This window comes from Hyla sarda, chromosome 7 (genome assembly GCF_029499605.1).
Source record: "Hyla sarda isolate aHylSar1 chromosome 7, aHylSar1.hap1, whole genome shotgun sequence".
In the NCBI taxonomy this organism is placed as follows: Eukaryota; Metazoa; Chordata; class Amphibia; order Anura; family Hylidae; genus Hyla; species Hyla sarda.
In genome coordinates this window covers 169922823-169936028 of record NC_079195.1, presented here as the reverse complement: position 1 = coordinate 169936028, position 13206 = coordinate 169922823, and the positions used below count along the sequence as shown (strand labels likewise).

The 13206-nt window shown below is 40.0% G+C and overlaps 1 protein-coding gene across 2 annotated transcripts in view; it reads right to left on the bottom strand.

Annotated features, from left to right (window-relative positions):
• Window positions 1–13206, bottom strand: part of VCL (vinculin) — an 86120-nt gene that overhangs the window by 3959 nt on the left and 68955 nt on the right. Inside the window, exon 19 of one of the 2 annotated variants that reach the window (XM_056531259.1) lies at window positions 8921–9160. The exons of the other annotated variant lie outside the window; for it this stretch is intronic. Coding sequence (XP_056387234.1) covers window positions 8921–9160 — 240 coding nt within the window. The remainder of the gene's footprint in view (window positions 1–8920; window positions 9161–13206) is intronic. 2 annotated transcript variants of the gene reach the window in all.

The following is a 13206-nucleotide window of genomic DNA, read 5'->3' as shown; positions in this document are numbered from 1 at the left end:
CTATTGTGCAGAATTTGTGCAGTATTTCCACACTGAAATTAAGAGGAATGAAGGAGGAGGCTATTCAGAAAAAATAAAAATACTATTGATTTCAATGGGCTTTTACTCAAGCATTCCTCATGAAGAATGAACATATTCTATATTTAGGCAGGACAGAATTCAGTGTGAACAGGAAAACAGAGTCCATTAAAGTCAAAGGAAAATTACTGTATGAAAAAATTGGAGCAGAAAAAGCAAGCAGAATTACTTGAGTAAATTCCTCATTGTGAACATACCCTAATACAAAATAACTGTATTGGTCTGAAAAGGGAGAGAGCTCATCCGATAACAGTAAAACTGAAAATAGGTATAACAATATTCCTTTTGTTCTACTACATGATAAAGGATAATAAAATAACTTAATAGGGTATGTGATTATATACAGTATATTTTCATTAAGTATGGGTAAAGAGATTTTCAGTTGCGATAAAGCAAACCAATTATGAATGCAGCAATACACTAGTCTATAACTGGCAATGCTGAATAGGGAGTAAGACCCAGAAACGGACCATGGGATCAACAATAATTCTAGGTATCAAATATAAAGCAAGTTTTTATATCACCACCTTTGCATTTGTCATGTAATGCACTGTTTATAATATCCACAATTCATATTAAAAGACAGTCTTGTCATCAGTTTTGGGCCATCTAAACTGCTGACCGCCCCATACAGATGCGCCAACCACCAACTTGGAAAGTGTCTAGAAGGCAGCATCTTCTTGTTTGGTTGCACAGTGCGCCAAGAACTTTCCCAGTTCTCAGTTATGATCAACAGCTCTGGCAGCAAATGAGAAGACTAGTAAAGCTGTCAGTCATAACTAATTCTCTACAAAGGATCAGACCTCTTTTCCACTATCCTTAGGCGGAGTATCCCTTTAACTCCTCATCTGCCTACATGTAGATAAAACTGCACAAAAACTGGTCCCACTTGCAGAACCCACCTCTAAGTTAAAATAATTTTCATGTAAAAAAAATTATTATATATTCATACAAAAAGGAATACCATCTCCAAAAAATGTCACCTGGACTACAATCCCTAATAAATGTCACCTGTTTCTTAGGGATTTTTCCAAAATAAAACAACCCACAACACAATCTCAGAGGCTTCCCATCCCTTAGCCCATGCTTACACGGCAGAATTTCTATGCTGGATTCAGCACTGGAATACGGCACGGAGATTCCGCTGCAGCAGTGTCCTGTTGAACAGGATTCTGCTGCACTGTGCACACAGCAGAATTTCTGTGCCAGATGTTTCTGGCACGGAATATCAATTTTCCATGTTCACACAAAGAATGAACATGTTCGTTCTTTGTGCGTAGTCCACTTGGAGTGCATAGCCGTCTATGAGACGGCGCATTCCTGTGTGGTCCTAATATGCCGGCACCCACTCTCTCCAGAATGTCTGCATGGAGATTCTCTGTGTTGGCATTCTGACGTGTGAACAGTGATATACAGTCATGGCAGTAAATGTTGGCATCCCTGAAATTTTTCAAGAAAATTAAGTATTCTCACAGAAAAGGATTGAAGTAACACATGTTTTGCTATACACATGTTTATTCCCTTTTTGTGTATTTGAACTAAACCAAATAAGGGAGTAAAAAAAGCAAATTGGACATAATGTCACACCAAACTCCAAAAATGGGCTGGACAAAATTATTGGAACCGTTAACTTAATATTTGGTTGCACACCCTTTGGAAAAAAATAACAGATCAGTGGCTTCCTATAACCATCAATAAGCTTCTTTACACCTCTCAGCCAGAATGTTGGACCACTCTTCCTTTGCAAACTGCTCCAGGTCTCTTATTGGAAGGGCGCCTTTTCCCAACAGCAATTTTAAGATCTCTCCACAGGTGTAAAATGGGATTTATATCTGGACTCATTGCTGGCCACTACAGAACTCTCCAGCGCTTCGTTACCATACATTTCTAGGTGCTTTTTGATGTATGTTTGGGGTCATTGCCCTGCTAGTAGACCCAAGATCTCGAAAGCAAACCCAGCTTTCTGACACTGGGCTGTGCAGTGCGACCCAAAATCAGTTGGTAATCCTCAGATTTCATGATGCCTTGCACACATTCAAGGCACCCAGTGCCAGAGGCAGCAGAACAACCCCAAAACATCATTGAACCTCCACCATATTTCACTGTAGGTACTGTGTTCTTTTCTTTGTAGCCTCATTCCTTTTTGGTCAACAGTAGAATGATGTGCTTTACCAAGAAGCTCTATCTTGGTCATCTGTCCACAAGACGTTTTTCCAGAAGGATTTTATCTTACGCAAGTTCATTTTGGCAAAATTTAGGCTTTCTTTTTTATGTCTCTGTGTCAGCAGTGGGGTCCTCCTGAGTCTCCTGCCATAGCATTTCATTTCATTTAAATCTTGATGGATAATTTGCGCTGACACTGATGCTCCCTGAGCCTGCAGGAAAGCTTGAATATCTTTGGAACTTGTTTGGGGCTGCTTATCCACCATCTGGACTATCCTGCGTTGACACCTTTCATCAATTTTTCTCTTCCGTCCACGCCCAGGGAGATTAGCTACAGTGCCATGGGTTGCAAACTTCTTGATAATGTTGTGAACTGTGGACAAAGGCAAATATATGTCTCTGGAGATGGACTTGTAACCTTGAGATTGTTATTTTTCCACAATTTTGGTTCTCAAGTCCTCAGACAGTTTTCTTCTCCTCTTTCTGTTGTCCATGCATAGTGTGGCACAGACAGACACACAATGCAAAGACTAAGTGAACGTCTCTCCTTTTTATCTGCTTTCAGGTGTCTGATTTTTATATTGCCCACACCTGTTACTTGCCTCAGGTGAGTTTAAAAGGAGCATCACATGCTTGAAACAATCTTCTTTTTCCACAATTTGAAAGGGTGCAAATCATTTTGTCCAGACCATTTTTGGAGTTTGGTGTGACATTATGTCCAATTTTCCTCCTTTTTTGGTTTAGTTCCAATACACACAAAGCGAATAAATGTGCATAGCAAAACATGTGTTACTGCAATCCTTTCCTGTGAGAAATACTTCATTTTCTTAAAAAAATTTAGGGGTGCCAACAATTACGGCCATGACTGTATAATGAGGGTTCCATTCAACTCCCTTTAACCCCTTAAGGACCAAGGACGTACCGGTACGTCCTTGGTCCTGCTCTTCTGATATAACGCGGGGTTACACAGTAACCCCGCGTCATATCACGGCGGGCCCGGCGTCATAGTGAAGCCGGGACCCGCCTCTAATAGCGTGCAGCGCCAATCGCGGCGCCGCGCGCAATTAACCCTTTAGCCGCGCGGCTAAAAGTGAAAGTTCCCGGCTAGCTCAGTCGGGCTGTTCGGGATAACCACGGCTAATCGCGGCATCCCGAACAGCTGACAGGACAGCGGGAGGGCCCCTTCCTGCCTCCTCGCTGTCCGATAGCCGAATGACTGCTCAGTGCCTGAGATCCAGGCATGAGCAGTCATACGGCAGAATCGTTGATCACTGGTTTCTAATGAGAAACCAGTGATCAGCATAGGAGATCAGTGTGTGCAGTGTTATAGGTCCCTATGGGACCTATAACACTGCAAAAAAAAGTGAAAAAAATAAGTGAATAAAGATCATTTTACTCCTCCCCTATTAAAAGTTTGAATCACCCCCCTTTTCCAATAAAAAAAAAAAACGCAGTGTAAATAAAAATAAACATATATGGTATCACCGCGTGCGGAAATGTCCGAATTATAAAAATATATCATTAATTAAACCGCTCGGTCAATGGCGTGCGCGCAAAAAAATTCCAAAGTCCAAAATAGTGCATTTTTGGTCACTTTTTATATAATTTAAAAATGAATAAAAAGCGATCAATAAGTCCTATCAATGCAAAAATGGTACCGTTAAAAACTTCAGATCACTGCGCAAAAAATTAGCCCTCATACCGCTCCATACACGGAAAAATAGAAAAGTTATAGGGGTCAGAAGATGACAATTTTAAACATATTAATTTTCCTGCATGTAGTTATGATTTTTTCCAGAAGTCCGACAAAATCAAACCTATATAAGTAGGGTATCATTTTAATCGTATGGACCTACAGAATAAATATCAGGTATCATTTTTACCGAAAAATTTACTACCTAGAAACGGAAGCCCCCAAAAGTTACAAAACAGCGTTTTTTTGTCAATTTTGTCGCACAATGATTTTTTTTTCCGTTTCACCGTAGATTTTTGGGCAAAATGACTGACGTCATTACAAAGTAGAATTGGTGGCGCAAAAAATAAGCCATCATATGGATTTTTAGGTGCAAAATTGAAAGAGTTATGATTTTTTAAAGGCAAGGAGCAAAAAACGAAAATGCAAAAACGGAAAAAACCCCGGTCCTTAAGGGGTTAATATTCATATGTTTTTAGTATCTCTAAGGTTTTCCCAAAAGGAATTGTTGTTTCTGGATATTTACACATCTGGATAAATTTGTAGTCATACACTATGATATATATGTCCTGATACGATGGTCCTACCTGAGTGTTTTCTATTTATGTAGATTTTCTGAATGTAGTAAAATACTTCTAGTCTCTGGCAGGGATTATAAGTATATTGGTAAGAAGGCTCTGCAATATCTTTTTTTTTTGTATTTTGTGTAGAGTCTGTAGATGGTTTTCTCTAGGTCTTATTTTCACCCAACAATCCTATGGATTCTCCATTTTAATTTTTCAATAGCGGGCAGATTAAATCAGTTTGGATACATTTTATTGCCCTCTGCTCTTGGGTCATATGTCTTTAATCTATTTCTTTATGAGGTTTGTTTTCAGGGCTAGGTTACCGTTAAACTTTTTAACCCCAATATAAACAAGTAAAAGACAATAATAACTGTCCGAGGCCCCTCTCCTGAAGTATTCCCTGTTGTGGATAACATCTGCTAAGAAATAAAGAATTTAGGAAAGAAAGGAGTACTTTATTACCTGGATAAAAGAAGACTATAGGTAAAAAGGTAATTGACCATGCTACTTACACTACGCTACTATCTGGGTTAATTTCGGTAGAGCTCTGGAGGTGACTGTGTACCTCACTAAAAATGATAGACTACAACCTAATGCAGATGTATGCCTAATGAATATCTATACATATATTTATTTTTAGTGTGACTAATCTTAAAGAATCTTCTACTTACACTTGGTGAATTGGCCACATATCAAAGTATTGTAATTGGATTTATGATATATTGTGTATATTACTAACATAGGTCACAATATAATGGTTTGCTTTATATTGGATACCTAGTGGTACCCCACAGCAAAATAATTTGCTTAAAAGAGTACCTGTCATGACCTTGTTAAATTTTATAATCCTCCCAGTTCACTGCCCCCATCATGATAAACCATCCCATGCCTTTATTTTAATTATTTGTTAGTTTTCTACCTTGATATTGCTCTGTATTTTCTGCTCAGTGTCACAGACTGGGAAGGGGCATTCGTCAGCAGTCGTGACATCATCTGAAGCCATACAGGGGAGAACTTCCTCCCTCACTCTGCTACACACAGCCCATAGCAGTTCAGTATGTGAGATTAGCTCTGATTGGCTAAGGCTGCACCCCCCCCCCCTCAGCATTTCCTGAGTTTGGATTTCTGCCAGGCAAGCAGGAGTCCAAAGTCTGTGCAAAATATGAGGGAAAATGTGCTCCGGACAAGTAGGGAGACACTTATTGGCAGCTTTTTTAAACACCAAACTTCATGTTTTGTAAACAAAGTACATTAGAAAGATTTTTTTTATTTACCCTCAGGAGTGTAATAGCAAAAACATTTTTAATGAGAGTGCCCATTTAAAGTGGATCTGTCAGCTGTATTTGCTGCTAAGAGCCAAAGACACTGTTTGATTAAGGAATCAAAACTGGAGCTGATGGTGTTTGGCAAACTTATGAAATCATCTTTTATTTCTCATCCAAGTGTCAAGGAGGTGTAGCCAAGCTGCAAAAAGTGCCAGAGCCTGGAGCGCATCCTCCTTTGCCCTCAACTACCAGTACCTCCTTGACTGATGAAAAGAGCCACATTTGTCTGCTAAGGAAGGGCTGGGCGGTATGGGTGAGCGAGAAGGCATGCCAGGTTGAGGTATTTGAGCAGCTCTGCCCAACCACCTTGACACTTTGCTGAGAAATATAAAAGGTGATGGCAATCACCATCATCTCCAGGAAAGATATAGTATACTTTTATACACTAATAGCTATTCAGTTGTGTCTGCTGCTCTTAACAGCAAATACAGCTAACAGATCCTTTTTCATTTCTGTGCCTTTGACTTGTGTGTTTTTTTTTTCCTTGTACACAAAAGGTGGTCAACATGACTGCTATTTAAATTCATGCTTCAGTATTTTTAGAGACTTGTTTATAGCATTTATTTGCTAGGGAACACTACTTGAAATGTAAAAGTCGTTCTACCCTACTCATTTCAATGAGGATATAAAAAGGCACAGCATAGCTGACAAGGACATTCTGCTCTTGCTAGTGAGATCCAAGAACCCAACATTTTTCTGGACCTGATCAGTCTCTTTTCCAGGCCACTTACCATGTAACCATCTTTATACTAACTATGGTTATAGAACATTTAGGGAACATACTTAATAATTTGCATTATTTTCACATATCTTCCCAGGGAGAGAGTTCTATTTTATACAACATATAAAAAGTGTAAACGATATGAAAAAAAATTAAACCCTCCACCTAGAGACAGTTCACACAACTATCCATTAAGGGCAATTGTTTTTGTGCCTGTTCACATCTTTTGTTCAAGTAGACAAAATATTTCCAAAACTGATAAGTGTCAGACAAAACACACGTCTCTGAAAACCACTGCCATTCCAAGCCATGCGACTGTTCTTTGTGTAAGCCAACAGGATTTACAATTTGTGAAACAGCGAGAGCAGCAGGCAGAACATATGAATCATGTATGATAGACATCCCTCCAAATATCCTAACTTTATCTTCCATGGATTTTACTTTATATAATGTATAAGGATCAGTGTGGATCATCTGAGAACATGTTTATATTTCTGTCCTATGGTGGGACATGGTGCAATTTTTCTAATAAATAATTATAATATAATAATATTCCTCATTCTTTTTGGAAAAAGGTCATTTACTTAACAATTAGCAGGGCTCAACCTCTTGAATTACCTTTTTGTCTATACTACCTGGTTAGCTGAAAGAACTGTTGACAGGTCTTTTACATTTTTTTCTGCTAGATCTGCTTTTCCCCACTTTGAAAGTCCACCAGCCCTCCTTCTATTAAATCTTTGTTAATTAAAGCTGACTGTTACCATGCTATCTGGACACAGTGGGTGGAGTTTACCTCCCTGTACCCCTCTGCTCTTATATGCCCACCCACCTTGCACTCACATGAGTGAAGGGTTAGTGAATATTTATAAGGCGGGTAGGTATATATGAGCAGATGGGAAAGAGGCAGGGAGGCTCTCTATACCAGCTTTCACCTCCATTGCACGGGACATAATGCCTGTATACAGCCTGGATCTCCAGAATGGGACCTCAGATGTGGGTTAGTTATACCCCTTTTAAAATCTGAATCACCCGCACTATAACCCTGTTTTTTGGGTTTAGTGTGGATAAACAAAGTGTCAGTTTCATTTTAAAGCAAATAATCTTAGTTAAGCAAATAAGCTTAGGTAACATGACAGCACCCAGTTGTGCTGCATTTCAGCTGTTAAAAAAAAAAAATAATCGCTTAATGAACCGGAAACGCATCACAATTTGGCGTGCCATCAGGTTATCACTGTGCCAATAAACTAAGAACATTTTTTGAATAGAGTGCCAGTCCATGTCCTGTTTGTATTGAGGGTTGACATCCAGAACATGTGCACCGTGCCACAGTGGGAGTGTCGACTAGGTTTGTTGTGAACAGAATAAGATACTGCCATAAAATCCTAAGCTAACACTTAATATTTTGAACTGTGGTCTTTCTATGATCTTGGCTGATTATACAGTGAGATATCACATAATACTGAAATTGTAAGTAGGGTGGCTGGGATTTCATGTAATATTAACACGTCATCACTACAGCCTGCTATATGGATGTTTTACAGCTTGTAACGTCTTAGATCATTTACTTCACCCACTGCTGCCTGACCCCCCCAAACCCAATTCTATACCAAATCTTAAAGCATACCAAATTATAGTCATAATAAAGGAGCCCATCTGACATATTATTGCAGATACTTGTTAATCCCTTTTGCTTCTGTCTATGTGACCATCTAAATACGTTTACTTATAATGTAAATGTGCTTCTCAAATGCAGGGAATAAGGCAAACGAAACGGACACAGACCAAAACTCCCAAGAATGTAATTTAGAAAATGTAAACTTGGTGAATAGTTAATATGATACCTTAAAAGGGTTCTCCATGAATAGAAAAAAAAAATCTATTTTTCCCATACACAGCAACACTCTTGTCCATTGGCAATTCTGGTAGTTAAGCTCAACCTCGTTCACTTACATGAAGATGAGCTGCCATAGCTGGCACAGTCAAACAAGAATGGTGCTTTTTGGAGAAAAAAAGTGGACCTTTATTTCTAATCATGGACAATTCCTCTAGACCTTTATTGTGAGGGAAGTATCATAACTCTATGAGCTGACAAGGTGTTATTTTCATAAACATAACTGGAGCCGAGAGACCATGAAATGAGCATCATTAGACAACTCATATCAGAATACAAGAAAAACAAGAACACACAGACAAGCCAATATTCACTGATGAAGCCATACATGGGCTCACACAAGCCGGCACAAGAAAATAACACACTTAGCGAAACGATCAGCTTGGCGCAGACTGGAGGCGCAAACCGTGTCATGGATGGAGGGAGAGGGGTGGGATGCACATGGCAGGGTGGAGGATGCAGAGCTTGGTAACTATTGAGTACCTTACTGGACCATTTTGTAGCCTCCCGATGTAAAGACTGAGCTGCAGCCAGCATTGGCTGGTTTACAGGCTGCCCCTCAGGCACCAATAGCAGCTCTGGCTCATAATCATCTTCAATGTCAGAGGAGAGGGCAAATTCCACTGACGCCTCCTCCTCCTCCTCTTCCTCACGCTCCTGCTCTACCTCAGACACAACGGCTTCTCTACCCTGCGAAGTGGTGGGTGCAGGGCTTCCAGGTGACTTGGAGGGCAGGGAGGGGTAAAGAAAGGGGGACAGGTTAGTACCAAAAGCAGAGGTGGGACAGGAGGGCCAAGGGTTGAATGCACCTGAAGCCAAACCATGTCTCAGTAAATACTTGATTTTCCCTTATTCAGAGACATTCTGTTACAATTTGCGTGTTAAACAAGGGTATGAAAGCATACTGCAAATATACAAAGTTGTACTGTAAGTTGATACATGGATATTCAAATTTTAATCAAAAACAGGATATTAGTATTTATGTAGTTTTCTGCTTTATTATTCAACAATCATTTAAAACAAAATAAGAACACTGCTTGTAACATTCAGCTGTACTGAACTTAGAACTGTATGGGGGGTGGGGCACAGAGTAATGTAAACAGTACTATACAGACTATGGTGATCTAAGTTCTCTACAGTTGAGCTACAGGTGCGGCCTATTTCCTGACTTGAAGTCATGGTTCCCTCTCCCTACCTGCTGCCCAACACTTTAGGCTGGTTCATACTGTTCCATTTCTGTTGCATTTTAACTAGGGATGTCCCAATACCATATTTTTTTTTTTTAAGACCGAGTACAAGTACTGATCCTTTAATTCTAGTACTCTCAGATACCAATTACGAGTACTTTTATTTTAAAGGGAATCTGACACCAGGGTGACCCGGTTTCTGGTGCTGCTTACCATGCTGATATGTGGGTCCTTGTTGTGTACAATGGAGGCGGCTGCTGTAGTATGAGCCAAGATTTCTCTCTTCTCCATTGGACAGAATACGGAATTTGCATTGGCTACGAGACCGATGTCTCCGGAGCAATTGCGCTGATGTTCACAAGGTGAACAGCAGTAGAAACCGGGTCACCTGCACTATCTACATATAAATTCAAGTTAGTGCAAGTGACTCTGCTGTAAGATTGCCTTTAATAGTAGGTAGTAGCCCCTTGTAGGTAGTGCAGATAGTTGCACACATTAGTAGCAGCCCCCTGTAGACAGCAGCCCCCCTGCAGACATTAGTAGTAGTAGACTGCAGGCCCCACCCTTGTAGTCGGCAGGACCCTCTCCCCACCCTTGTAGTCGGCAGGACCCTCTCCCCCCCTTGTAGACAGCAGGACCCCTCCTTGTATTTGCTTACTTGCGCCTGTCAGGTGTCGGCGCTCTGCAGCCCCGTTCTGCCGTCCCCATCACTGTCGCTGCCCTGTTCTCCCATCCGCATCATGGCGTCTTATGGAGGAGCATGTGACATACGCGTCACTGGGCGCAGTGGAAGAGGTGGTAGTGATGGGGATGGCAGTATGGGCCAGTGGCAGTGATGCGGACCTGAGAACGGGGCAGCGGAGCACTCCACCAGGTATCGGATTTTGTATCCGGGACATTAGACAAGTCCCTGATACCATGCAAATACCTGGTATTGGCCCCCAATACCGAGACTAGTATCAGTATCGGGACATCCCTAATTTTAACGTGTTTTTTTTTTTTTTTTTTTTTTTATTAACCAAAAAAAAAATTGCAACAAAAAAAAGATAGTATGGACCATTCTTATGGCATATTTTCTGTGTGTATAATTAATATGAAGAAAGCTGTCATTTAAGGCAAGGGAGTGAAGGAAGCCTGCTATGAATACATTGGGGCCCAAGGTCATAGCATTGGCAGCATGCTGCACCTGCAAGTTCATCCAAACTAAAAGTATAGTTACACGTAAGTGTCGTGGTAAAAATCATGGGCAAAGGGCAGCATAAAGTATTTTACAGATTTGCTTTAATCTTCTATAGGAGATCAAGGATGAACTCTTTACTGCTATTATAACTATGTATAAATATATCAGGGGACAGTACAGAGATCTCTCCCATGATCTATTTATACCCAAGACTGTATCTATAACAAGGGGGCATCCTCTACGTCTAGAGGAAAGAAGGTTTCTACACCAGCACAGACCGGGTTTCTTCACTGTAAGAGCAGTGAGACTGTGGAATTCTCTTCCGGAGGAGGTGGTCATGGAGAACTCTAAAAGAATTCCAAAGGGGTCTGGATGCATTTTTGGAGAGTAATAACATTGCTGGTTATGTATACTAGATTTATAGGGACAGAACGTTGATCCAGGGATTTATTCTGACTGCCAGGCGGGAAGGAATTTTTACCTCTAGTATGAGGTTTTTTTTGCCTTCCTCTGGATCAACTCAGTAGGGACTTATTAGGGATATAGGTTGAACTTGATAGACTCTGCTCTTTTTTCAACCTTAAGAACTATGTTACTATTAAACGTGATAAATCCACCAATTTTGAGCTTTATCAACTCTGTTCTAAGGCAAACTTATAAAATGATGTCTGTGTAATTTATTTTCTTATAATTTATTTTTTATTTTTTGCATCACAGTGGAGGAGACCAGGAAAACCTTTCTTCCTTTTCCCTTTTCCCATGACATTCCTTGACAAACCATTATCGAATATTTTTGTTTCTTCTTTATTGCACAAAGTATAATCAGACTGAGCATAAGTGAAAGTAGATTAAAAAAGGTAATGCACATATGGAACCAATGTTTCAAGGGTGAAGCTTCACTTTACAACATCTGTCATATCTTCCCCCTATGAGTTTGCATGTTTGTAGAACAATAAGTTGTGAGTAAAAATATATTTGTTATATGTGGTAGAAGAACAGACAAGTCTTTATTCTTTCTTGCTCCAATTACAAATTATTTGTAGAAATTCTGCATACATCTGCACCACACTAGACCAGACTAAAGGTGAGGTGTGTGCCGCATTAAGTGTCCAATCCCTGTTTGGTCTCCCAAACAAAGTATCAAACTAGAAAACAGCAAAAAGATACCTAACAAACAGAGAACCAGTGACAGAATTACTAGAATACCACTAGGATAAAAATAAGATAGAATAAAATACTAGTAAGCAAAAACCTTGCCTACATCATAACATTACCTAGGCCTCACCGGAGTACTGCTCCTTATTCCTAACTGTATTAGTACACTGTAAGGACAAAAGCATTGGTACACTTACACACTACACCTACAGGAGCTGTAAGGTCAACCCATTAAAATTGCATAGACATTAATATAGAGTTGGTTCCCCTTCTGCAGTTACAAGAAGTTTCACTCTTCTGGGACGATTTCCTACAGGATTTTATAGGAGTCTGTGGAAAGTTTTGCCCATTCATCCAGAATAGCTTTTGTCAATAGAGGTCAGACACTGATGTTGTATGGGAGGGCTTGGCTTGCCATATTTGTTTTAGATTATCCCAAAGTTAATTGATTGGACAGAGGTCAGGGCTCTGTGGTGGACAGTCAAATTCTTCCACATCAAACTCACCCAACCATACCTATGTAGATCTTGCTTTGTGCACTGGGGAAAAAAGCTTAAACTTTTATGCATCTGTTGACCGTGTGCTCGGCTTTCAGACAAGGGGTCTCAGCATCCAGCAGTCTATGACCTATAATAAGTTGTCTTAAACTTTAGATACGCCAAGTCCTCTCCGTCCTCTACGCTAAGTCCCCTCCTCTCCGTATAGGTCAATCTTAAAACAAAGACATGCATTCCCATCTTCTTCTAGCTCTGGGTTATTTCCTTTCTGGGTTGTCCTTACTATGTATGACTTAATAACCAACAGGTTGTTACCAGTTAAAGTGTTACACTCTATACGTAGATACTAAGGCACCCTCTACTGCAGTGATGTCACTTGGATTTGCAGAAGAACTGGCAGGAGCTAGTGGAGAACATTACCAGCCAGAGTGTCTCCACGTTCTGGATTTAGAAATATCTGTATATGAGAGTTTTCTTATGTGAGCCCCAAGTTACAAAGTTGTTGATCTCTTCGTACAGCAATAAGTTATGCAAGTCAAGAAAGAACCATGAATACTTCGTGGACTAAAAACTGCTTGCACAAGCTCCCTGTTCCATAAGGTGAAATAAAAATTGTTGGAAGAATAGTTCCTGGATAAAAAGGCACTTCTCCTGAACTTAAATGTAAAAGGGTATATTTTAATGATAAAACAAAACAATCCTGACCAGAATTGAAAAGTGTTGTTTTATCAATAAAATATACCCTTTTAC